At 32.9% G+C, this 27,415-nt stretch overlaps 2 protein-coding genes across 4 annotated transcripts; one reads left to right on the top strand and one right to left on the bottom strand.

Annotated features, from left to right (window-relative positions):
- Nucleotides 1-4,477: 4,477 nt before the first annotated feature.
- LOC114191096 (probable dolichyl pyrophosphate Glc1Man9GlcNAc2 alpha-1,3-glucosyltransferase) lies at nucleotides 4,478-14,711 on the top strand. Of its 3 annotated transcripts, XM_028080264.1 has the most exons (6): nucleotides 4,478-5,078; nucleotides 8,582-8,670; nucleotides 10,850-11,757; nucleotides 12,352-12,558; nucleotides 13,306-13,543; nucleotides 14,190-14,711. In XM_028080264.1, exons 3-6 carry the CDS (start codon nucleotides 11,005-11,007, stop codon nucleotides 14,597-14,599), a joined length of 1,608 nt encoding a protein of 535 aa, XP_027936065.1. In that variant the 5' UTR covers nucleotides 4,478-5,078; nucleotides 8,582-8,670; nucleotides 10,850-11,004; the 3' UTR covers nucleotides 14,600-14,711. The 3 variants fall into 3 exon arrangements, with proteins under 3 accessions (XP_027936065.1, XP_027936067.1, XP_027936066.1); XM_028080266.1 differs by lacking the exon at nucleotides 8,582-8,670; XM_028080265.1 differs by lacking the exon at nucleotides 4,478-5,078 and having other exon boundaries at nucleotides 7,858-8,670.
- Nucleotides 14,712-15,885: 1,174 nt separating this feature from the next.
- On the bottom strand, nucleotides 15,886-19,799 carry LOC114191033 (probable E3 ubiquitin-protein ligase LOG2). The gene is made up of 3 exons (XM_028080177.1): nucleotides 18,979-19,799; nucleotides 16,506-17,007; nucleotides 15,886-16,253 (listed from the first exon to the last, which is right to left on the bottom strand). The coding sequence occupies exons 1-3, from the start codon at nucleotides 19,404-19,406 to the stop codon at nucleotides 16,137-16,139; spliced, it is 1,047 nt and encodes a 348-aa protein (XP_027935978.1). The 5' UTR covers nucleotides 19,407-19,799; the 3' UTR covers nucleotides 15,886-16,136.
- Nucleotides 19,800-27,415: the final 7,616 nt, after the last annotated feature.

A 27,415-nucleotide genomic window follows, 5' to 3' on the forward strand; every position in this document is an offset into this window, starting at 1 on the left:
TTCCAACTATTTTGTTCTTCAAAAATTACATGTTTGTTGATGATGATCCTTGTATTGATTGGATCGAATCATTTGTATTCCTTTGATTCATCACAAACTTCAAGCAAAACACGTCTTTTACTTTTGTCATCTAATCTGATCCGTTGTTGATCTGGTGTATGCACATGATCTAAGCATCCAAACACTCGAAAGTACTCAACAAATGGCTTCACTCATCTCCATGCTTCTTTGGAGATCTTGTCCTGCACTATTGTTCTGGGACTTCTATTGAGAATGTGAACACACCATCTTGTTGTCTTTGGCCAAAATATTTTTGGAGCATATGTTGTCAACTAGCTTTGTATGCCATGCTTTTTATAACTTCTTCAAAAGCATTCGAAGTAAATCTCCCCTCTATCTATCCGTAAAAATATGATGCTTTCTCCAGCCTTTTTTTTCATCAATAATTTGAAACTCTTAAAGAAAAAAAAAAGTTTCTGACTTCTCACTAAATGAATATACCCCCACATAGGTCAAATTAGGGATGTCAATGGGCCAATTATGGTATGGGTAGTAACTCTCTCGTATCCTACCCGTTGGATAAATATTCGTCTCGTACTCGTCCCCATATTTGTGTAGGTATCCGTTATGTGGGTACTTGCCTATTTTTTTAATATCCTTGAATATTCGTAAGTACTCGCAAGTATTTAATTTTTTGTTTTTAAATATTTAATAACATATTTTAACCATAAATTCAAATAAAATATAATACATAACATTTATAAATTTCAATCAAAGTTCAAATAACTCATTTAAATCGTGAATGATAGTTTATAAAGAAAAGTGAGATTGTATTTTAAAACCAATTAATAAAATATAACTAACTCATTCAAAATCAATGTGTTAATATTTTAGTCATGTTTATTTTTTAAATTTAATTTAAATTAGAATATAGTGGGTACATATTCTAAATTCCTACCCGTTGCGGGTTTTATCCGTAGGTATCCGTGTGTACAAATTTTTTTGACATCCCTAGTCAACATGAACAACCTATAATTTCTCTATTGCTCTCTATATGCTTTTCCTTGACATTGGATTTTTCCATCTAGGCAATGTGTGCACAAATCTTAGGGACTCGTTCACCATTTGTTTAAAAACTAATGTTTTTAAGACATCATAACTTAAATGTCCTAATCGGTTGTGCCATAGTTGAGAATGACTTTCCAGCTCCACATGGAAACATGTTGTGTTTGTTGTTGCCATAGTGGCTGTCAGTATAAACATTTTGCTGCTATTCATATTCACTTCAATAATCAGCCCCCTTTCAGAATGAACAACATTACATTTGTTGTTCTAAATTGTTATAGTCAAGCCTTACTATTGAAGTTGTCCTATACTCAATAGGTTATTCCTAAGTTTGGGAACATAGTACACATGATAAATTACATGTGTGATACCATTCATAACCCTTCGAACATTGCATTTCCCCATCCCAACAATATGTGCATCATTCCTTAGCTTTACTTTGTGGAAAAAAATTCTCATCTAGTTATGAGAACCATTATTTATTACCATTTGATAAGTGTCTAGAATATATTAATTTCCACATTTGACATTTATCATGCTTTAATTTATCATATTTTGTAAGTAAACAACCCATTTTTTAGCTTATAGTTAAGTTACTAAGAAGTAGAAGAATAGGGAATTGATGAATTTATGATGATTTGCAGCAATTTCCCAAAGAATTAGAGTATGATGCAACTGAGTCTCAAAATCCATCGTTGAGCACTAATAAGGTGGCCAAGGAAAGATCTAAAATGTGAATTTTGCAATTGAGCCACAAGAACATAGCGTTGAGCGCTAGTAAGGCGGTTATGAAAGATTTAGAATGCGACTTTTGCAACTGAGCCATAAGAAAATAGTGTTGAGCACTAAAGGTGGTTAATCAAAGGCAGTGCACAACTTAAGCAACAAGAAAATAAAGTTGAGCACTTAATGCAACAAAGAAAGAAGAAAACCTTTGTAGAAGGAAACCTCTATGGTTGAGCGCTATAAGTTAGAGCTAAGAGTCGGTGAAAATTTCTATAAATGAAGACCTCATATCTTGGTTCTATGCATTGAGTGAAAGATTAAATATGTAGTAGTAGAGAAGAAATATAGTTGGAGGCTCGAGGGAGAGGCTTTTATTGTAAATCCTGTCTAGATGTTGTTGGGATTGCATTGCTATATTCTGTAAGTAGTTGAACTCTCTCATGTTGAGGTTGGATGTAATTAATTTTAATTCTTTATACATCTACTTCTTGAATATTTATTTATGCTTTCATTCAATAGTTTGTGATTTGATTTATGCTTAATGCCTTGATAAATTGACAATTCATCTTATTTCACTAGTTTGGACTTAGTTTAAAGGTTGGTCTCAAATACTGTGGTCCAATCAAATCATCTCATTTTTGGTAGAGGCTTCCACATGATTCAGAGGGTGGGATGATAAAAGAATAACGCACTTAAGGAAATAATTCATTCTATAATAGTGGAGGAATCACATTGGGTTTGAAACATTTTTTTAAAAGTACCCTTATTATTAAAAGTAATATAAAACAATTTTTTGGATTAGTTTAAATTATTTTTTTAAGAAAGATGGTCTTGAATAGTTTTGAAAAAAAAATTAATAACCGTAATAAATAAAGAATACAATGTATTTGATATATTTAGATAAAAAGAAAACTTCATATGAGAATATATATATATATATATATATATATATATATATATATATATATATATATTCAAGCATAATATATTAACATTTCAAATTGCTTTCTATAATAATTTAAAGAGCTTAACACCCATTTGTAAACTTTATTTACATTTAAACATAAAATTTTATTAAGGCCTATGAATGATTTATCGGTGCAGTCCATTGCTATAAACAATTGATTCCTTCTAAATAAATGTAGAATCAATTTGCAATGAAAGAAATGAGGTGTCAACACACAAGGATGGCTACAAATAATATAATACATGCAGGTACATCTCCAAAATATAAATTAATAATATATAATTTTAATTTTTTTTGTGAATAATGAATACTCACATGTACACATAGTATAATATTTGTACATGATCCGTTTATAAACGAGTATCAAAATACCATGTACTTGCTACCCGCGGGTATCAATTATTTGTCATAGATTTTATTTGTGGATACCTGCGGATATGAGTATTTTTGTTATTCTTAAATACACATAATAAAATCAACAATTAAACAAACAATAGACAAACATGAGAATCGGTTCTATTATCGATTTCTCATCTGCTACTAGAACCTCGTAATATTTGCATACCACCATCCACTTGTCTCCTAGAAGTTAACATCTCCAAAAACCTTCCACCATTAGAGGTTCTGAACCTCATCATTCAAGACCCTGACACAATCACACACTCACATATGATAATCGTTTCTATAACTGATTCCCTCACTCACACATACATGAAAATTAGTTCTATAACTAATTTTTCACTCACACATGAGAGAGACACTATTGTAGAAAGCTAGTTATCACCCACAAATCTCCTCTTGTTAGCAAGATGGGATGAGGACATTATCTTGCAAATCGATGAACACCCTCTTATAACTATCACTCGCAAACCACTCTCTACACTACATTTGTGATGCAAACACTGTATTAAAGCCCTTCAACTAAAGGAGTTAGATCGGGGAACTGACATTGTTGTTTTCACACCCAATCCGCTCAAAGATATACTTGAAATGAAGAAAATTGACTTTAAGCATGTTTCACAACTTGAGCTCGATGAGGTTGACAGAATGTTGGACATGGGTTTTGAGCCTCAAATCCGAAAGATAGGGGTGAGCAAAAAATCTAATTTTCTTGATCTGGTCCACTTTTGCTCCAATCCAATTCATTCCAGATCCATTTTATTAAAAATCCAATCCATTTAAAATTCATTTTATTCGATCTAGATTTCAATTTGATTTACATTTTATATATTTTATGGATTGCATATCCAATCTCTAAATCCAGATTTTCAAATATGGTAATCAAAAAAATCCAATCCAAATTTTCAATCGAAACTTTTAGTTAGGCTAGGCTGAAGGTCAAGATAGACTAGCTCAAATTTGGTCATATTCGACTGAGTCGACACGACTGAATTTGACCATATTCGACGGAATCGGCCATGTACGAAATTCGACCGTATTTGACCAAACTTAGTCGAGTCAACCTTGGTCGTCCGTGTAAATAAAATATATTTTTAAAAATTTTAAAAATAGAAAAAAAGTAATAATGTATAAACAAAAATGGTTGAAATAAAGTTTGTAAAAAGAAGATTTTTAAAATTAATTAATTAGTTAAGTTAAAATCATAGAAACCCATTTTTTTTATACAACACACCCTATTTTTTCAATTCATACCACCCTATTGCTTTTCTAAAAACAAACCCATCACTCACTTTTCTAACATCCACCCACCCACCCCTCCAACACCACTCACTATTCAATGATTCACTCACCTCACGCACCAATTCACACTCCCTTCACTGACGCACACACTCGCTAAATTCACGCTCACAACGCACACCACTCAAACTCACAACCACTCACGCTCACAGCGCACACACTCACGGTTTCAAATTTACTTCACTCACCTTTTTCACGGCCCCAACTCCACAGACACGATTTTTCCCCAACCTTCGAATTTCCCATCGATACCGCTTCATCCTCTCCGCAACTAACACTGAACCACTTCCCAATTTCTGATTCTGCCGTGTCAAACTCTCTTCGAATTGGGGTTTCGATTTGCTCTTGAGCCGCCACACTTTTCTATCTCCGGCAAGCTTCGCTGTCGTTCACAGCCTCTAGCATCCACCGCCATTCCTCACCGAACTGGTCCGACAGCGTGAGCCGCTGCACATCCGGCCTTAGCCATTCCCGGTGAACCTCCGTTGCCAGCGACATCAACGAGGACCGTCGCGCAACAGTCGAGTCCACTGGCTTCCCCCACCAACGCTCTACGAAGCTGGTACCCTCTGTTTCAGCCATTGCGCGAGTGGATAATTGGAGGAAAGGATTTCTATTCAGAGTAACCATCTTATTTCTCTTTCTCTTATTTCTGTTTCATTCCTCCTTATTTGGATTCACCGCTGTGATGGTTGGGGTTTTTGATTTAGGATTGAAATTTGAATGGAGATGTGATGTTATGAACCCTGATGCCACCACATTGTTGTGCCAGGCCTGAAATTATTGGGTTATTTGCTAAGGGGTTTATTTGATGTTGTGATTGTTCGAGTATTAATTTTCTGTGTTTGTTTCGAATTCATGGATGGTTGTGTTCTTGCGTTTTCGAGTGTTTTTTTTTTTTTTTTTTGCATGTGGTGCATACCGGGTTCTCGATTATATTCACTGTTTAAGTGCTAGTTGCATTTGATGGGGGTACGTACAATTACTCTTTGATGCTACACTCATGCCTTTTTGTTTGGATAGATATAGGAGATTGGGTGTCTATAGTCGTGTTTTCCTGTTGGTGGTGATATAGGTTTGTTTGATTCATTTGGAATTTAGTATTGGTAGATCCATTTTGTATAACATTTCTATTGCAATGAGAGTTGATTTTGGCCTAATTGGATTTAAAGGTAAAGGTTAAGTGCATGAAATATTTAGACCTAAAGAATTCACTCTTTTGCTATTTTATATTACATACTTGTATTCGATTGTGAGTTTTCTTTACGGCCAAGTTAAGCCAGTTTTGGTTTTAGGCCTGTTTGCATGATACTACAATTTAGTTTAATGGTGCATTAAGTTTTGATTTATTTAATTGTGTGATGATTCGTTTTGAATGATATTGTGGTAGTTTGGCATATACCTTCTTTCTAAAAAAAAATAAAAACATAATGATTCAAATAGGACTTGATTGTTTGGCAGGGTGCCTTTTTTAGGCCAATTAGCCGCATGACCTTTTTCTGTCAAATATAATAAGAATGGTGCATGGGTGGGTCCCACTTTCCTTTATATAACAGGAAAATTATATTATGAATTTTATTTTTTTATTTTTTTATTTTCATTTTTTATTTTTTGATGTCTCTTTGATTTTTTGTGTGACTTAGTGTGATTTATTAAATCCTTCAAAAGAAAAGATAATGTTATATTAATTAATGATCCATACTAAATTATTATCTATATAGCATGATTTTAAATGTGTGTATTTTCTTGATGAAGTATTGGTATGTCAGGATTGATTCACGAATAGCTCTTTTAGAAGCACGATTCAAGGATTTTTTTTCCTATTATTTTTGGATTTAATCACGACACCGATTTTGGTCCTTTTCATTTCAAGTACAATTACTTTAACATGACTCAATTTATTGTATTAACAAAATAAATAAAAGTAAAATTTAACTTCACAATTTTAAAATAATTTTGGATACTTGTATGGTCGATTTCATTGTTTGGTATCTAATTATTTTATCCAAATATTTTTAACAATACATTCTTGGAATGTTTGTATGACCGTTTGTCATATATATCCTTGATAAATGTTTTTTGATATTTGTATGGTCGACATCGTTTGGTATCCAACTATTTTATTAAAATATTTTTAACGATACGCTTTTGGAATGTTTGTATGATTGTCTGTCCTTTAACATCCTCATAATAAAATTTTGAGTACTTGTGTAATTGTCTATATCGTCCTAATACTTTGTACTTTTCATTCTATTCAAAATTCTAAAATATATAAAATTTTTAAAATTAAAAAATATCAAACACTTATTCATTCAAGCCCAGTTCACATTCACCCTCTCTTTTGTTCAAGCCCAACTCTCGCTAGCATATTTTCACTTAAGGTTTTTAAAAGAACTATGTAACACTGATTCTCTATTATGAATAGAGATACGTAGGAGTGAGGAATTATCCTTGTCGTATTTGGCCAAGTCAATCTTGACCCAAATTTGACTACATTGTGTTGAATTGACCCAAATGAAATTTAGATGTATTTGGCCGAGTTAGTCGCGACCAAAATTTGGTTGTATTCAGTCTAGTCGGCTCTGATCGAAATTCGGTTGAATTTAGGCAAGTCGACCACGATAAAAATTTGGCCGAGTCGGCCTTGGTCCAATTTGGTAATATTTAGTCAAGATGGCCTAAATTTGGCCTTATTTAGCCTAGTCGGTTTCGATTGGCCATGACAGAAATTTCGTTGAGTCAACTCTAGCTCAAATTAGGCTAAGTCGGCCTTGCCGAAATTCGGCTGAAACCAATCAAGTCAATCTTAACAAAAATTTTGTCGAGTCGGCCCTGACTCAAATTTGGTCGTATTCAATCACGTCATCCCCGTCCAAAATTCGTTTGTATGCGACCAAATTTGGCCGAATCGATCCTAATTGACATTTGGACATATTCGACTGAGTCAACCCGACTGAAATTCATTTGAATTTGGCCAAGTCAATCTTACTCAAAATTTGGCCAAATTTGACCAAGTCGCCCTTGACCGAAATTCGGCCGAATTGCCCACAACCGAAATTTCGCTGAGTCAATCCTATGCTGAAATTTGACCGAGTTGACCTTGACCAAAATTTTGCTAAATTCGATCGTATTAATCCCAAGGACACAAGTTTTAGAAAATTCAAAATTAAATTTATTTTATAAAACATAAATAAGTTAAAAAAAATCAATTTAAATTTATTTTATAAAAAATAAACCGTAGATTTTAAACTTGATCTAAATATTTGGATTTAGATTTAAATCTTGATCCAAATATTTAAATTTAAATTTTTTCGAACTAGTTTTAATAAAATAATGTATTTAGATAAAAATCTAATACAATTATTTAAATCTAAAATAGAAATAGATTAAATTTTTAAAACTCATCAGAAAATTATGGATGAGATTCCTCCGCCTACCACACGAGAGGAACAAACATGCTAAAGGAGCACTTTAAGCCCTTCAAGAATACCATTTCTATTTCCACTTGGCATTACATTTTGAAAAGGATCACTGCCGATCCTCATATCCTGCAATAATGTTTCACATGATCATAAAATGAAAATATTTAATTACGACAAAGAAAAAACATTGATGATAATGATGACTAATCAACTTAAAAATTAAAGGATTCAAAATTGACAATAGACAACTGAAGCTTTAACAAATGCATTATCAACACAAGGTGATTTAAAGGCCCCTTTAAAAACACAAAGATTTAAAACCATGATGGACACAGCAAAATTGAAGAATCTAGAATGATCCAAGAATCCTGAATATCACCAATATCCAGTATTTGATCGCAAACACAAAGATTAACACTAAAGAACCAATACCATAGTTGTTCCTTTTCAACCTCTCTCCATTCTCCCTCTGCACGTTCTCTGTGTTCGCTGTTACCTTTCAACATTCAAACCCTAATCTAATTACTTTCCTACCATTTGCCACGTGTTAGATTGTTTCGTAACACATCAATTTCATTTTGCCAATACATCTACGCCAAGTCACATAAACTTGCCAGCTAAGTGTATGTACACGTACTGGTGTACATGTATGGCCACTCTATTCTGATACACACCAACGACCCTCCTCCTTCTTCTTCTTCAGTGCCACTGCCGAGTCGCTGCTTACCGCCGCCGACGCTTCCGCCGCCGTTCCCCCGGATCTTGTCACTGCCGCCGCAGCATCCCGCCACTGTAAGTCTTATTCTCTTTTTTCAAAATTATATAAGTGCCAGCTGCGTTCCTTATTTTCTATTTCTTCTTTTCCACCTCCACTATCAAATCGTGCGATCTACGCGCGATTTTAACAACATTGGAAGGATAATCATAGAAGATACATATGTTAGTAATTCTAAGTTGGTATTTAGTTTTGGGTGGGAGAACCTAGGGACATATTGAATAGAATTAGTATTTGTTGTCACTTGGAAAATTGGCAATAGGTAATGGTGAATGAACATTCATAGCGTGAATTTGAGATTCTACAGCTAGCGTAGAGATTTCAATTGAGTGGATAGGTGAGAGTAAATTACTTTTCTTGCTTTGATATTTATGTAAAAAGGTTTGCGGGATGTAACATGGTCGGTTAATGTTACTGGCTTCTATGAATAATTTAAAATTTATCAAACACAGGATGGATATCAAGAAGGTTATGATACCACATGTAGGTAATAAAGATAAATATAGGGATTTCTTGACTGCCAAGAGGCCTAACAATCAGTAACACACTCTGTAACTACCAAGAGCCACAGTGATGAGATTAAAGCCAAGGACTTGGGGTGTGGAGGGGATTTTCAACCATTGTTTTTCTACATTTCTTCCTCCTATTTTTATTGATTTGATGTACCAAACACCAGACTTGACCTAAGAATTTATTTTTCACATATTTATTCTTTTTTAAATGAATTTATATTATTGAAGCTGTCCTGTCAGGAAGCTTAAATGAAATAAATGGAAATTAATAAAGTGTCGGGGTACTTAACTATTCATTTCCCACTTACCAGAAAGCGAAAGCAGACATACATGGCACCATATACACAAAGCATGCTGGTTTAGGAGGGCGTTGCTTTTCATGTATAGAGCTGACATATATTTAAGTTTGTTTAGAGTTTTCGTCATAGACTATTTGATTTTTTTTTCTGGCACTTGAATTTGATTGTTACTAAGTATAAGTCAAAGGAGAAGTTAATAACTTGATACATTAGTGAACCAACTTCGGTTCTGTTTGCTAACATTAGTACACAACTCCTTCCACAATTTTCTTCAAAAGTCCAACCTTGCATATTGGAGATGAAGATACCTCTATAAAAATCCTAGAAAGGTGTAGTGTTGTTAGGATATGTGAATTAAGCATCTTTTTCTGTAATATAGGAATTTTCAGAAAGTGCTCGATTGGGGGGTGGGAATTTTTTTTGAATCCCAGAGAAAGTCAAGTGGAGGTTGAAAAATTGTAGTTTTACAATAAATGTAGGTATATAGTAGAAGAAAATTAGCCAAAGTTCATGTGATTTAAGGATCAGCACTACTTCTTGGTTGTTATATTGAGTAGCAATAGGTAGAAAACTTAAAAATCTTTTGAAAGAGTTGGAGTCCGAATGTTTGATGCCACATCTTCCACTGGTATGTCTTATTCATAGACCTAGTTTTTAGAAATAATGGTCTGTTTGCTTTTACATTTCCATTCAGTTACCTATGTATGGAATTATTTGTTTATTTGTCTTGGTGAAACTTTGGGCGGGTTGTACCACCTTTTGAATTTTTCTATTAACTTTATTTTATGATTTTGTTAAGGATAAGGAAGCTAAAATCATTGACCGGAAGTTTTACACTTCTTTGGTGAATATGGTTTGAGATTTCCTAGGAAACCTATTTGCCCTTTTGATCTATTTGTTGGACAGGATTATTTTATTTTTGCCTCTATAAAAATTCATGTGTGCTCATGAATTTTTATGGAGGCATCTTCATCTCCAATATGCAGAGAACTATAAGTATTCATCGGCCTTGTTACTAGAGAGTCTTGAGTTTTGTTGTTATTTCTGTTTCTAAATTAGTTTTTCTGGTATGGAGGATTTGTTATCCTTCCTACCAATTCTTTGCTTTTCTTCTCTCTAATAATAGTCCTTATTTTCTGAAAGAATAAACACTTGGCATGGATTGTATATTTGTTTCCATGTCTACTTCAATTGTTTTACCTTCTATATATGCTACAAAATCTAATAATCAGTCTGTACCTGTTACTAATAGATATGTCCATGACAAAGTTGAGTAAAGCTTCCTAACAGATTTGTGCAAATACTCTTTGTTCATCTTTCAATCATATTGGCAATCAACGGTACTCCCATAAGTTTTCTCAGTGACCATGCTTACTTTCATGCAGGAAGTTCTAAAGGGCGCAATTTCCATTAGCAGTCTCCGTGTTGGGTTGAAAACCGAGCAAGTTCTATCTGAGTAGTCAAAAACAGCACTGTTCGGTTTCTGCATTAAATACAACGTCTATATTCCTCTTACCATTTAGCACTCCCAACTTCTGGCATGGGAAAAGAGAAACTAAGCTTCAAAGAAGTTCATCATTCTCATAGCCCCAAAACAACTCTCTGGTGGTTCTTTCTTGTAGCTACCTGCATTAAAGTTCTACTTTTCCCATCCTACCGTAGTACAGATTTTGAGGTGCATCGCAACTGGCTGGCTGTGACCCACTCCCTCCCTCTTTCCCAGTGGTACTTTGATGAGACAAGTCCATGGACTCTTGATTATCCACCATTCTTTGCCTATTTTGAACGCTTTCTATCTATTTTTGCTCAACTCATTGATCCCCAAATTGTGCATCTTCAAGAGGGCCTGAATTATAGCTCAAACACGGTGGTTTATTTCCAAAGAGTTACTGCAATACTTTCTGATTTGTCTCTTCTTTATGGGGTTTACAGACTTACTCGAAATCTGGATTCAAAAAAGCAGAAGTTGATCTGGTCATTGATTATTTGGTCACCAGTGCTTTTTATAGTGGACCATGTGCATTTTCAGTACAATGGATTTCTCATTGGGATTCTGTTGATCTCACTTTCATATTTGGAGGAAGGAAGGGATTTGTTAGGTGGGTGTATCTTTGCTGTTCTCTTGTGCTTTAAACATTTATTTGCAGTGGCAGCACCAGTCTATTTTATTTATTTGTTGAGACACTATGTTTGGGGTGGAATGATAAGAGGCTTCAGTCGACTTTTGATTATGGGAGGAGTGGTTACAGCAGTGTTTGCATCTGCTTTCGGACCATTTTTCTACCTTGGACAGGTAAATATAATTTTAAAATATTGAACTCATATATTGTCATTATCTTGACCATATGTCATTCTGTTTTCCCCTTGCTTCTGATAAATAATTGTGTTTAACTAATTTGAAATTGATTACTATTTGTTCAACAAGTTTAGGAATTTTATGTGTTTGTTAATTTTTCAGAAATATGTAATGATAAATTGATATTTTTTTGCTTTGCACTTATTAAATGGAGCAAAAATTGGGTGCTTGGTATAGCCATGAAAATTATATTTAAAGGATAGTTTTTTTTTTTTATATATATTTAGGTTGTGGTGTGCTGCATACCTTCTAACTCATGTTCTGAGTTTTGATCAGGTTGTATAAAGAGCATTTTTTTTTTTTCATTTTTATAATCTTTTCATGCTACCAATTATGCGACTACTACATGAATAAAATAATGTTACCAATTACGAATGTCCAACTTTGCATGCCGAAGAGAGTGGGAACATGTTTAGTTGCCTTCTGTTAAATTCCTGTATTACTTCATTTTCCCGTGTAAAAGTGAAGATATTTCATTTGCACCCTTTGCATTTTGATGTACTTATTGTTTGTTCAAATTATAAATTGTAGATAGAACAAGTCATTCGACGATTGTTTCCATTTGGCAGGGGGCTTTGCCATGCATACTGGGCCCCAAATTTTTGGGTATTCTATATTATGTCAGATAAAGGGCTTGCTTTCATATTAAGAAAACTTGGGTTCAATATCCAGATGCCAGCAGCTTCATTCACGGCTGGTCTAGTAGGGGATTCCTCACCATTTTCTGTACTACCTCAGGTAAGACTTTTGTGAGTTTTTATTGCTGTAAGCATTTCATTAGTACAAAGAGAGGGATGATAGTGTCTTATCATTTCTTGAAACCTGTAATCATGCAGTGTGACCTAATCACTGATAGATTAGAAATTCACTTTGAATCTTTGTTGAATATCTCACATCGACTAACCATATCATAATGAGTGATTGCAAACCTCATTTTGTAAACCAGTTTTGTAGGGTTGATTAGATCTAAATCCACTTTCTAAGATGGTGCCAGAGCCTATCCTGAAGAAGTATGTTGGGATATCATGTCATCCGACTCAATTATTTATTCTCATGCTTGATATGTTCACGGTTAAGTTAGGCCTAAATTCACTTTCTAAGAATCTTGTTGAAAATATATTATAGATTCACTGCTTGGTTCTTATCCATTATCTAAGAATAAAAATATAGAATCTGAATACATTGTTCTAATGGAAAATTGGCAACCACAAGTTGATAACCTAAAATCAGCACCTGTTTGCCATCAGGAAATGATATTTGTGAAAATTTATAATTGATGAGATAATGCATACTATTAGCTTTACATTTGTCTCCTTCTAGTCTGGCTAATTCAATTTCGCAGGCTCTGTTGTTCAATTGAATCTGCAACTTAGCCTGGTAATTGGTCATTTGAAATTTACGACTATGATATGATACAACATTATACTGCTTTATTATTCAAAAATTTCGTCAAAGCATTCATTTTTTCTATTTATTAATATGCAGATCAAACCATATGTGACCTTTGTAATGGTTCTTCTTGCCTTATCTCCTTGCCTTTTCAAGGCTTGGAAGAATCCACAGCCACAGATGATTAGTAGGTGGATAGCCTATGCTTATACCTGTGGTTTTCTTTTTGGATGGCATGTGCATGAGAAGGCATCTCTCCATTTTGTAATTCCACTTGCCATTGTTGCACCTCAAACTCCGGAGGATGCAAGGCATTACTTTTTGCTGTCAATAGGTATGCTTTTAATGCTCATTTGTTTGTTCACCTGCATCCAATGCTTTTATATTTTTCTTTCCTTTGTTTAGATAATAGGAGAAATTGGAAATGAGATATAAGTACAATGAAATAAAATTTATGAAAAGTGTGCGCATTGTGTGTATCACATGTACGATTTATATAACTAGTGGAAAGCATAAGTGATGCTTGTGCCCCCTTAAAGACAATACTTCACTAATTTTTTTCACAATAGTTGGACAGCTGCTAATAATCTTGCAAATATTGTCGTTTTCTATTCTATTGGCATATGTTTCTGTCAATAATGCTCCATCTATTATTATCTGTGCCCTAAGCATGTATAGATTTGTCAGATTCTAGTTGTTTATACTTCTGACATTTATATTTTCGTGACCCAACTACATCTAAGATTAAGTATAATCATGCAACTATTCCACCCTTGCACAACATGAACCAAGCAGAATAAAAGATCAAAGCAAATCTATATAAACAGTAATACTGTCTTGTTCCTTCTTTAACGTGGCAATATATGTTTGCCAAAATTGTAATGACTGAATGCTTTTAGATGCCAAGTTGCATCACGTTTTTCAGTACTGCTCTTTTCGTATTTTTGCTTTGAAATTTCACACATTAATTGTACGTGCAGTATCTTGCTATTCAAATTTCCCGCTACTATTCGAGGCACAAGAGTATCCGATCAAAGTTTTGTTGCTGCTTCTACACTCCATTTTGATGTGGTCAGGCTTTTCAGCACAATTTTATGTTGGGGCTGAAACAGCGAGAGCGCCAATTACTAATTCAAAGAAAAAGGCTGATGAATTTGGATCTGAAGATAGTTTGGGTGAAACTGTGAAGAAAGGTTTTGTCATTGGGTGGAGTGAGAGGATTTATCTGATAGGTCTTGTAGTTGTGGAGATATGGGGCCAAATTTTACACCCTTTAATTTTGGGTGATAAATTTGCATTTGCACCACTCATGTTGATCTCCATATACTGTGCTTTTGGGGTGATGTACTCTTGGATTTGGCAGTTGATATCCATAGTTAAATCTCTTTAAATTTAGGACTGTGCACTGGATACTGGATTTTATTATGAATTTTATTCACAGAATTTTACGAGTCAACATTTGTTTTAATTTTTTAATTAAATGAAGTGACTGTTTGACACGAGTATTATTGAACCATAGTTAAGCAATTACTATTTGATCTTGACAGTGATCCCATTAGCAGAATGTAGATTATACAGTCTTAGAGTGAATTCTATACTGCGTATTTTTTATTTTATTTTTTTGAAAAAGACAGTCGGACAACGATCGAGGAATAAACTAAAATTGCATCAAGAGCCTCAAATGCCATATGTACAGTGATTGTAGCGTGAGAAATTGTATCTGTTTTGTGTTTAAAGTTGCAAAATGCTTTATAAATTACCATACTTTACCATTCTCCTCTGTAAATAAAGTGTGTGCTGCTTGGTTTTCCCGTTTATAAGTTTAAAGGATCAGAGGTTGTAAACATCCTCGTAATTTGTAATTCTGTGTTTCTGTTTGGCTTTTTATCGCTAACGTGGCAATATAAAGTTTATTCTCCTGCAGATTTGGTTTAATATATTTTTATAAAGAAAATATTACATAGGAGTATCATTTTCTAATTAAACAAGATCAGTAAGAAAAAGTTACAGAAACATTTAAAACTATTCATCTGACAAGTGATGCGCATATGGTTAATGTTGGGTGATGCAACGCATGCAAAGTAGTTTAAGTAATTTAAGGAGTCCTTAACCAATTGTTAAGGAAACATGTGCGGACTTACCCTCATAAATCCTTAGAGACATTAAAAAATTGGTGACCAGAGACGTTATCCAACACTTTGCATAAAAGTAATTGAGGAGAATGGTGGGTTTGATAATAAAAGCTATTCAATAATTATTTTACTAACAAAGGTATTGATAAAAAGTGGCTCATAAAACCTTCGGCCAATAATGTGGTTGAGAAAGTCAAATACCAATAATGTGCCAACCTGAAAACATGGCCAGATACATAGACAACGCAACATAAACCTAAATTTCCTCGTGTCCTTGTGAAAACCGAAATGAACCACCATTCTTCAACTACTGGCCAAATGGTCCAATTGCACAAAAGCAGTATTCAAAACACAGCAACTCAAACTGCTTCATCTCATCACATCACACATACCCTTATCCTTAGAACTTTTTTTACGTGTACAAAGTTCAGATTGACACTAATTGATAAATCTAGGGTATCGAGTTGCTGAGTTATTGTTAACCTCAAGAGCAATTTTGACCAAAACAAGAATGATGTAATCGAAAGAGAGGAGGAGGATCCAATTAAGTTCAGAAGAAAAAACCACTTAAGAATTAGGAGTAAAACCAAACAAGCATGGTGGAGGCATTGTCTTATGCAATAATACAAGTCAGGTTCAATGCCAGCCTGTTGTACATGTCAAACATAATGTCATGCATAAATTCCAATTTCTATATTTTTGGGATTATTAGAAAACCCTGATAAAATAAGTTAAAAGTATTAACTATAACATTTGGACTGTACAGGAAGCTTTTGTCACTAACATTGTATCTTTTCATTCCTCAGTTTCAGGCCCCACTTTGATCTCCAAAAGCCTCTCAACTGGTTGTCTGCAGATTGGACATCTATTTGTTTGGAACCTCAAAACCTTTGCACATCCGCTACACATACACTACAAGGAAATAAATCCAAAACCAATCAACACTTAAAATCCAGAAAAATAATAATCAGTTAGCTAAGAGTGATGATAACTTATCAGTGACACATCAATGAAAGAATCTTCTCATCAATGAAAGCCAGAAGCATATATAATTAATGACTTTCTGGTACATTAATACTCACGGTGTTAATGGCTACCATCAGAGAATCATTCAGTGAACCAATTAAACATAAATTTTAAGAAAAAAGGGAAAATGACAAATACCATGTGGCGACACGGAAGGACTGTTGTGTCACGAGGTTCTGACAAACATATAACACACTCTTTTCCTGGGTCATTCCCATCCAAGTCACTTTCCACTGAATTACCAATACCATATATCTCCTGCAGTTCATACCTCATTTCATTTACCCATAAAATCTGCTTAACAACCTTCACCTGAAACTCTCCTTTCTCCTTCTCAAACACTGCTTGAGTTATCTGAGAGTTTGTGTTACCAGATGATGGAGTTTCGTTTGATTTTGATTCATCAGGGTCACCAGAGGATGCATCTGCTTTAATTGCAACAGGATAGATATCGTCGTCCCCCACATTCAATAACTCGGTCTCCTCAAATATCGAAAAATCAATACCAGTTCCAGCTGGTTGTTTAAACCTCTGGCCAAGACCTTGCTGGAAATTTACAATAACGGGTGGAAGAACATTTTCCTTCATTGGGGTTAGGATGCAACCTTCCCCTTCTTTCGCAAAGAAAAGTATTGTGATGCTGTTATGGAGGTAAAAAGGAAACAAAGCATTTAGATCAAGCAAATAAAAGAACTGTCCCACAAATATTCACATTCATAGTCTTTAACCAACACGCACACAATTTTAATCATATGAATAAGCTACTTAAGCATAACATTTCAGTAAAAGTAAAAGATTACCATGTTAGATATACAAAACCTTAAGCTGTTTGCTGCTAAGAGTTCCAAAGTCCAAAAACCAGTTATTCTTTTAACATTCTCACTATATTACACCGTTTAGCATCACACAAGTATTTCAAAGACTATTTTAATGACATTTAAAACAACACTCCTAATGCCTTGCAGACACCGAGTCAATCAATCACCTTTCATGTATTGGTATTGCTTACAAAAATTATATATAAAATGGGGAAGCAACAAGAACTTACAATACTGAGTAATTTATTGCCTTCAAAAGTGCTAAAAATTTAATTTTGTTATGCAGCTTTGGAAAATTGAAATTGCACAAGTAAAGCATGCATTGAACCAACCATTCAGAACATAGGTAATAGAAAAGTAGGTACAATATCCATATATCTTGCCGTTTTTTGTAAATTGATTCCAACTTTGACCGTGAAATAGACGAAAATAGCACCAGACTCCAGTTTCTATATTCTACTTCCCAAAATATAAGGTTAGATATCTAAATCAGAGTAGATAAAATAGATTAATTCTACTTAAAAAAGACCTTGACTTTCCTATATGAGAGGGTCATGCACACAAGGAGAATGACTACTGATGATACAGAAATAACTGAACATTTAATTCTACAAAATTCAATGTCATTTCACTATGAACTTAATCAATCCCCCACAAAACAAAATAAAAAATGCACCACAACATCCAACAAATTAATTGAAATAGCAACCTCAAAGTGTCCTTTCATTCCACATATAACCAACAGAAAACCTCAAACGGTGAAACTATTAGAGTTACCACTTTCTTCTCTAATATGCTCCCCTTCCATTATTAGCAATCAGTTATTGTGAATAAAACTACAGTTAAGCTGAAAATTAAAGGCCACTCCAGAAATGGTGACATGAAAGTAATAACAACTTTTAGCACAAGCGCATCAGGAAACTAAAAATAATCTACAAGGAACAAATAACATCAGCTTTCAAACTGACTGATGTGTACTGAGCTAACTACTTCATTTACCATTAATGTGTACAGAGAAACTTCACTTTGGATTGCTAAAATGTAACATCACCCCACATAAAATAGAATAAGTCATTTCTACACCCCTCTAAAAAAGGAATAGGATAAAAAAAGGAACTTGAAAATCTCCATAGGCATTCCCAAATAATGCAAACTTGGTGTGTGACCAGATCAACATCCAGAACATACCAAACGGGGGAAATATCATGTTGATTATCAAATGATAAACGAACATAATCTGACAAGCTTGAAATCTTTAGCAGCAATTGACTTTTCTTTCAATCAGGCTCCCCAGATTGTAAAGGAAATTTAACCATATCACAGAGATGCTTATCAGTTATTCAAAAAACAGACACAGCGCAATAATTATAGCTATTCTGCCACTGGTAAAGTAAACTATAAACTATCAACTTAGTTCGCATATAAATCTGCTTATAACTATACTTCTCATCTGCACAATATTATTTATCTGCAGCTTTGCACTCCCTTAAGTCATGCACCCCTGTGACACCGTTATAAGCTAGTTAGAGTAGAGCATGTTTTGCCCCTTTACTTATCAGAATCCAATTAAGCAAATTGAGCAAAGCAATTAAACCCAGAATACAGCAACAAGCTTTATCAACACCCCCCATCATAAAAAAAGCGAGCACAGGATCACAACAACAACCACCTTAAAACCTTGCATCTGACACATAATCACCATTCACACGACACCACACGCCAATTAAATAACCACACAAACACAATCACGTCATTACAACACAAGCATTAAATAAAAGGAAAAACGGCGGTACCTCCCCGAAACAGTGGCATCAAACGTAAACGTCACGAGGAAACGGCCAGGGTTCTCTTCGTCTGGCTCAATCCTAAGCGTCTCCTTCTTGATGTTGACATCGTTTTTTATAGTAACAGCCTTCTGGTGCTCCACATACGGCGTCGGCGCCGGCGCAGCCGGGTACCTCCCCCACATCGGGTCCACCGACGGACGATGGTGGTGGTCGTAAGGAGCCGGCAACGGCGCCGGCATGGTGGTCGGCGGCGGGTAGTACCCGGGGTAGTTGTGATACGGCGTAGCGGCGGGAGGGTACACGAATCGGTTCGCCGTTACTTCCGGCGGAGGAATCACCGGCGGATGAGGAGGCGGCGGGTGAATCCGCCTCCCGCTGCCGCCACCGCCGTGTCTCCGACGGCTGTTGGAGCCGCTGCTTCCTATGTTACCCATGAGATGAAAAAAGTTACCAGATTAACCCAGAAAATGATTTCTTCAAATATTTGTATTATATTTTCTGGGGCGCTGATATTTTTCTGAAAAGGCGAGAAAAATCGAAACTTGGACGATTTAGCGAGAAGAAAAGTGGAGTTGAGAACATGGGGTTGTTATTTTAGTTGCGGTGGTTCAAAGAGTACTGGGAGACAGTGACAGAGAAAACCGGTGATGAATGGGTAGTGATTAGAGAATGCAATGAAAAAAAAAAGAAAAGACATATAATAATAATAATGGAGAATAGAAGAAAATGGAAAGAAAGAGAGTGTAATGGGATTGCGTAAAGCTCCACCGAGCAAGAGGAACACCATTGATGACGGGATGGGATGTGAAGGTTTTGTTGCTAAAGTGACCCACTTTTTTTTTCTCCTTTTGTTTCGTTTGTCATTTTTCAAATATAATAATATATAATGGAAGGGTATGGTTTGTGAGTTTTCAGAAATTTTTTTTAGATTTGGGAATTGATTATTTCGGCTTTAACAGAAATCATGTTCAGATTTCCAGAATCTCATTGCCATGTTAAACACGCCATTAGTCTACGGCCTAACAAATCATTATAGTTTACATGAAAATTTTCGAATTTCCTACAAAACTTAAATAACTAGTATCTATTATTTCATTTTATTTATTTTTAAATAATATTTTCTAGCAATATATCTATCCTATGTATATTTCTTATTACAGTTCGGGTAAATACAAAATATTATATTATGCGAACATTTGGTGAGGAATCGTTGAGCATATGAAATGGGTTCACGAGAAAGTGGAAATGGGAAAAGGAAAAGCAGTTTGAATGGTGTAGAATGATTTGCTATCCCAGCAGGTCCAATCAACGGACCTAAACGCGCTGAGTTTTGGACATAACATTACATTACAATTTACATTAGGTAACAAAAAATCAACAACAGAACAGAGAATGCATGTGTTTGTATTATTAGGCGTTTGCAACCTATTTTTTCTGTTTTTTTTTTGTTGTTAATTTATATGATTTTGTTATGATAAAAGAGACAAAGTGCCTATGAGAATAACTCTGTCTTTATTTGAGATTTTCCTCCTTCAGAAAAACTCATCTGTCAACTTTGAAATAGCATCATACATCGGTGCTTGTAAAAATGTAATATTGGACACTAGCACTTTACAACAGGGCAATCTTTAGGAAACATTTTAAGATTTTATTTATGTTGTTCAAAAATATACATAATTTGAGAATATTAATATTTATGAAGTATTTTTATTTATATATTAATTTGTATATATAAAAGAAATTTGGAAAACTAGGTCATCCTCACACGTAAAGAAGCTCGCCATTGAATGTGGACGTTAGTTGTGACCTTTTTTTAACAATAAAAATAGTGCAAAGCGTGAATATAAGTAGGTTGAGATGGGGTAAAAATGAAAAGAAAAATATATAGATAATATATATGGAAGGAGTTTTGCAAATGAGATGATAAATTTTTCTGTGTGAATTAAATTTTATTGGTATTTTCTTTTTCAGGAAATCATTTTGTGAAAAAACCCATTAAAAAATATGAAAGAATTTTGTTAATTGGTTTATTTAACTTAGTTTTCAATTAATAAATAAAAGAAGATTACGTTGGAGATCCAAGTACTAGTAAATAAGGTCAAATTGAAGATAATTTTGTTATCATAAGTCACTTTTGATATGGAATAGTAATTCATCTTAAAAAAAGTTGATTGAATTTATTTTATTATTAACTAACGTAAATACAATGCTATCGTGCCTGTGTGTACACATTTTTTTAAATATGCATGATATTATATTAGTAGTTGATGATATTGTAATATTATTAAGTTAATAAATAAAAATAAAATTATATTTATCAAAAATGAAGTGAAATGTATGGATAAAATATAATAAAATAACTGTTGATGAATAAAAGAAAAAAAAATAAATAATTTTATAAAAACTTGTAAAAATAATCGTTAATTTTTAAAAATTTAACAAATAATTATATTATAAAGAATAAAGTTAGAATTATAAAATTAATTATAGAGTTATTATTAGACTATTCACAAGTAAAATGTACATATCAAAACGAGAATGTGTGTTGAAAAAATCTAATATAAAACTCTTATATTACAAATCGACGGTGGATTATATTTGAATACAATTTCTAATATAATATCATAATTTATTAAATTTATTATATCCCTCTCAAATATTTAATATGATGTATTGTCTCATTTGTCGCTCAAGTTGAACTTGTTTTCTTAAAATATTATAAATATATTGATGATAACTTCGAATACAAAACCAAACTTCTTTATTTTATTGACTTGATGTCGATAGCATATTCAGTTTTGTTTCCCCAAAACTGGTACATCCTGCACACACGTCTTTACCAGTGAAAAAAAAAAATATTATAATTAAGGTCGTAGCAGCGTAGCATAAGAATCAAAGTTTTATAGAATGATTCAAAAAATTAATAGATATTTTTTCAACTCTTAATGAATGTCTTGGTAATTTATTCTGGTGTCACATACATGATTTATAATGAGGTCTGTAAAAATGTGTAGTTATTTTAATTTTACAAGCACACACAAAACGGTGCAGTACTTTACCATTCCAATTATATTTTAAAGTGGTTTGAGTTATTGGCAAAAGATTGTGTAAATCAGATTGTGGTGCTCTTTATTGTTAAATTTTGCATTACTTTTTGGTTTTTTATTGTGAAAAAATATGGAAGGAGAAGATCGGAGGCAAGTGGCATACACGTGTCTTCCACTACAAAGAACAACAGGCATAAGATATGTTATAAGAATCAAGTAGTTGTGTTGTGCACCAAATCATTTGTAAGTGTCATATTCTTTAACTTTTTCATTTTTTTTTCATGTAATCTCCTTCCAAATTAGCATATTTTTTCTTGTTTAATATTTTTATTTTAAAAAAAATCTCTAAATGGACTCATTGTAAGATTATTTTTCTAAATGAACCGGATTTTTCATTGATTTTGAATGCATTTATCATAGCAATATAATTTTCAATTAATATTTTTCATCTTGGTGTTGGAAGCTTGATATTTGACTCCACTGAATTTTAACATTTATGGGAAAAGGTGAGAAAAATAATAAGAAAATAAAATAAAATTCATATTTGAGAATAATAATTTTAAATAAATAAAAAATTAACATAATTAGTTAAAAAGTTCGAGATTTAATTTTAATTATTTGAGAAAAAAAATTACGAATTAATGAATTTTAGTTTTGTAATATAATTGAAATTAATTAAAGATGATAAAACATATCTAGTTTGATTGGCCAGCCTACCAATCAAATTTGGCGGATGGTTGAAATTTTTAACCTTCTCCGCTCAATTTCATTATGTTTGACTCACCAATTTTAGCAAACCAGAGACAAAATAGAATTGCCTAGATAGAAAACTCATTTTCTTTAAATAGAAATTAAAATAAAAAATTCATTTTAAAATTCATTTTTGTGTATTATATTATTTGAATTATACAAATATATAATAATCTTATAATTTAAATTATTAATACTTACATATTAAATTCTAATTAATAATAATATTAATTTAACATGTAAAAGATAAAAATTATTTTAATTTATTTGATTAGAGATATTCACTACAAAAAAGATTGATATTCATGAATACAAATTTTAGTAGTTAAAAACCATCACAAATAAAATTTTCAACGGTTAAAATAATCGTCATAATTATACATATAAAAAACGGTTTGTGATAAAAGTATTTTAACCGCTATTATTGTTGTTAGAAAAGAAAAAATAATAGAGGTTAAAAACTATTACAAAATGTATTCTAATTTGATAATATTTAACATATTTTGACAGTTGAAAACTATTATAAAATATATCATATTTTGATGGTTGAAAACCGTCACAAAATATATCATAGCTCGACGGTTAAAAATCACTACAAAATATATCATATTTTGACGGTTAAAAACTGCCATAAAATATATCATATTTCCACAATTAAAAGTGCCAAAAATTATTTCAAATAATTTTTTAAAATTCCAAAAAATATTTATTAATTGAGCTTGTTGGAGGAGGATACCTTGAGCCTGATGCATCTAATCTAGGACCAATGGGCATCGAAAGGCCTGACCCTTGAAGCAAACCAAGCATAATTTTAAAAATCTCTTATTCATTTGAATTATGGCAAATCTAAAAACCACATAGGAAAAACAAACTTATATATTGCATCAGCATACAACAACTGACTCATATTCTATACACACGTGTCAAGAATATTCTTAAGTCTAAGTTCCTTATATAATATAATTCCAAGTACAAAATCAATGAAAAATTCCTTCCCAACACGTCGAGGAACAAAAAGTAAACAAGTGTCAAGGAAAAATGAACTTGAGGTGTAAGACATAAGGAACATGGAAAAATTTCTTTTGTGAACTTATACAACAAACAAACCTTGTTTTAGACACTTCCATTTGAATAGTTCCTACTTAAAATGTGGACTAATTAGACTACTGAAAGCAAACTTACCAAAGCATTCAAATTGAAATTGTCAATTAAAAAGAATACTTCTGCCCAGGTTCAATGCTTGGTTTAATGATTGGTTTAATTAATTGGTCAAATTTATTTGTCAAATTTGTCAAATTAATTGGTATTTACCGAAGCATTGGTCAAATTTCATATTCACATCAAATACCACAAGTCAATTTATTGGTCAAATTTAGAAAGTCCATGCTTCAATGCTTGGTTTAATTAATTATAATCTGCCTTGGAATGAACTTTTATGATTAAGGATTGTCAAATTAGCAAGGACAGACCTGGAATCTCCTTGGTGAGGCCTTTTAGGGTTGACAAATTGGACAATTAGTGGTTGCTCACAACCCTATGCATAAAGTACAAGATTAACTCGAATGCATTCGTAAGAGTTATTGAAATGAGAAAAATATTTTTTTTCCATACTCTCATTATGTTGAGTCCATCAAGTGTATTAATTGATGCTAGAGCCATATCTTTGTTTGAGTATTTGACAAAACCACATCCTTCAAACAATATGGAAAAATATTATTTTTTAAGTACTGCATCAAATTAAACACGAACATACAAAGACACAAAAACTAATCCAAAAAAATAAAATAGAATGTTATCAGATATAGATGAGAACAATAAAAACTACTCATTGCACCAACCAAATCATACTTCCCATAAGAATTATGAAACATAGAAGCACAAAAACCAACCCCTTGCCTTTATGGATCCACGCCCATCCCCTAGCTAGTTTACAACTAATATCAGATATTGGTAGGAAACATACCACGATTTTGTTTTTTTTCATCATGCATAAGATAAGCATCTTCAACTTGACCATATTTTGAGAAAATTTGGTGCCATATATGAATATAAATAATATTGATAAAGCAGAGAAAAGAAAATACAACCCATATTAAATGCTCCAACAAAGGATTCCCATATATGAATAATATTTTAATATACATTTAGAAATGTCATATTTGTTAAAGGATTCCCGTAATAGGTTTGTGAATGAAGCACAAAACACAAAATGTGACACACAATGATTATCGAGAAATGGAAACCAACCTTTTTCTTTCTTTCCTCTTGTGCTGAATTAGCAAACCTTAGAATGGGAAATATATTTATTGATTATTAGGCATGAAGAGTCATTTGAACAAACCCCTTTAAATGGTGCAAGGAGAAGAATAACGATAAAGAGGGAGACATGAGGAAAATGAAGTGGATCCATGGCCTTGAAATGTTTTTGACGAGTAACAAAAAAAAAACATAAGCAACACAGTCAATGAATGAGGTGCCATGTAACATCTCATCTAGATATTACGGTTTTAAATAAAATAAACTAGAAATAATACGTCAGCGTCATTTATTAAATCTCATTTCCCAAAACGCGGGAAATTTAAAACTTCATTACATAGTCAAAAATAAACCAAAATCTATAAGTATAAATAAGATTGTAATTATCCAAAAGTCCAGAATATTCATAATTACAATTTATTTGAAGTCATAAAAACTTCATAAAAGTTATGATAAAAATCTCCAAAGTCTAGCCCCGCTCCAACTCTACGCCTCACCAGATCCACCTGCACATCATCATCTGCTCCCGTGTACCGCGTACACGATCATCGCCAAACAAAAGCAGATAGGGTGAGCTAACAAATTACACACACACACATACACACACACACACACACACACACATATATATATATATATATATATATATATATGGCACAGTTATATATATCACACAATCACACCAAAGGAATTCCTTCCTTTGATTCCATCCCACATGGCCACAACCATGATAATCGTGTTCTATGTCTTCTAACGATTACCTAAAGATGTCTTGCTGCCATACCTATCGGCCACAACCGATAGAGCACGTGCAGGAAACCATGCTACGGATTACACACTGTAACACCAGGTGGAATTCCCAAATACGAACATAGTTTGTAACGTCCCAAGACTACCAAACTCGTCAACTAATTACTGAGGAGGGCAATCCATCTGGACCCATCTGTACTGGCCACAACCAGCACACTCACACCAGCAACACTCGCCAACCCGAGCCACAACTCAAGAGTTCCTCGTGTTCATCTGTCATCCCGACCCATAACTCAAGAGATGCTATTCTGAGCCACAACTCAAGGAATACCACGTGCTTAACCCTTATCCCGAGCCATAACTCAAGAGATACGTTCCGAGCCACAACTCAACGAACACCAACAAGTCAACTTTTGAGATATCCTAGAAGCATTGTAGACTACACACCTCAACATAAGCACACCCAAATTTGTTGTAGCAAAAATCGCTGGGCGCTGCTCACAAGGCACCAGGCGCGACTCACTTGCAGACTGCCTAGTGGGGGACGCGTACCGCCAGGCGCAAAGCGCCTTAGAAAAATGACAATGCTGCAGACACCGCCTGGTAGACACCTCACGTCGCTAGGCGTCATACGCTTTCCAGAGCCTCTACCATATCTTTTCTGCCTGGCGGGATCACATTTTTGCTAGGCGCCATGCGTTCCAAGCTTCTGTGGTTTTCCTTTATCACTTGGCAGCACACCCTAAGCCGCCAGGCAACACATCCCAAGCCGCTAGGCGCCACACAATAGCATCACTACTACTGGTTTTTGGCACTTTGAAGCAATTTCTAAAAAACCCCAAACACTATACATACAATCCATAACATGAAATATGCTTATTCAATCATAATCACATGACTGGATAATAGTCCAACACAATGTTGAACAACCAAACAATATACAAAAGCAAGAAGAATACATAACTATTGCCCCAAAATATCGCACGGGTAATAAAACAATAATAATGATAATAATAAAACTAACAACAATAATAATAATAATAATAATAATAATAATAATAAAATAAAACAATAATACTAATAAGTTAAAACAATAATAGCAAAGTAATAATAATAATAAAAAAATAAAGCAATAATAATAAAACAATAATAATGATAATAAAATCATAAAATAATAATAATAATAATAATAATAATAATAATAATAATCACTATAATAATAATAACAGTAAAAATAATAATAAAATAAATAATAATAATAATAAAATATTAATAATAATAGTAAATAAAATAATAATAATAATAATAGTAATAATAATAAAAAATAATAATAACTAGTAATAATAAATATAAATAATAATAATAATAGCAAAAAAAATAATTATAATAATAATAACTAGTAATAATAATATATAAATAATAATAATATTGATAATAGTAAAAATAATAATATTAATAATAATAATAATAATAATAAAATAATATTAATAATAATAGTAAGAAAAAAATAATAATAATAGTAATAATAATAAAAGTAAAAATAATAATAATAATAACTAATAATAATATATAAATAATAATAATAATAATTATTATTATTATAATTATAATAATAATAGTAGTAAAATTATAATAATAAT

This window comes from Vigna unguiculata, chromosome 7 (assembly GCF_004118075.2).
Source record: "Vigna unguiculata cultivar IT97K-499-35 chromosome 7, ASM411807v1, whole genome shotgun sequence".
NCBI classification, from domain to species: Eukaryota; Viridiplantae; Streptophyta; class Magnoliopsida; order Fabales; family Fabaceae; genus Vigna; species Vigna unguiculata.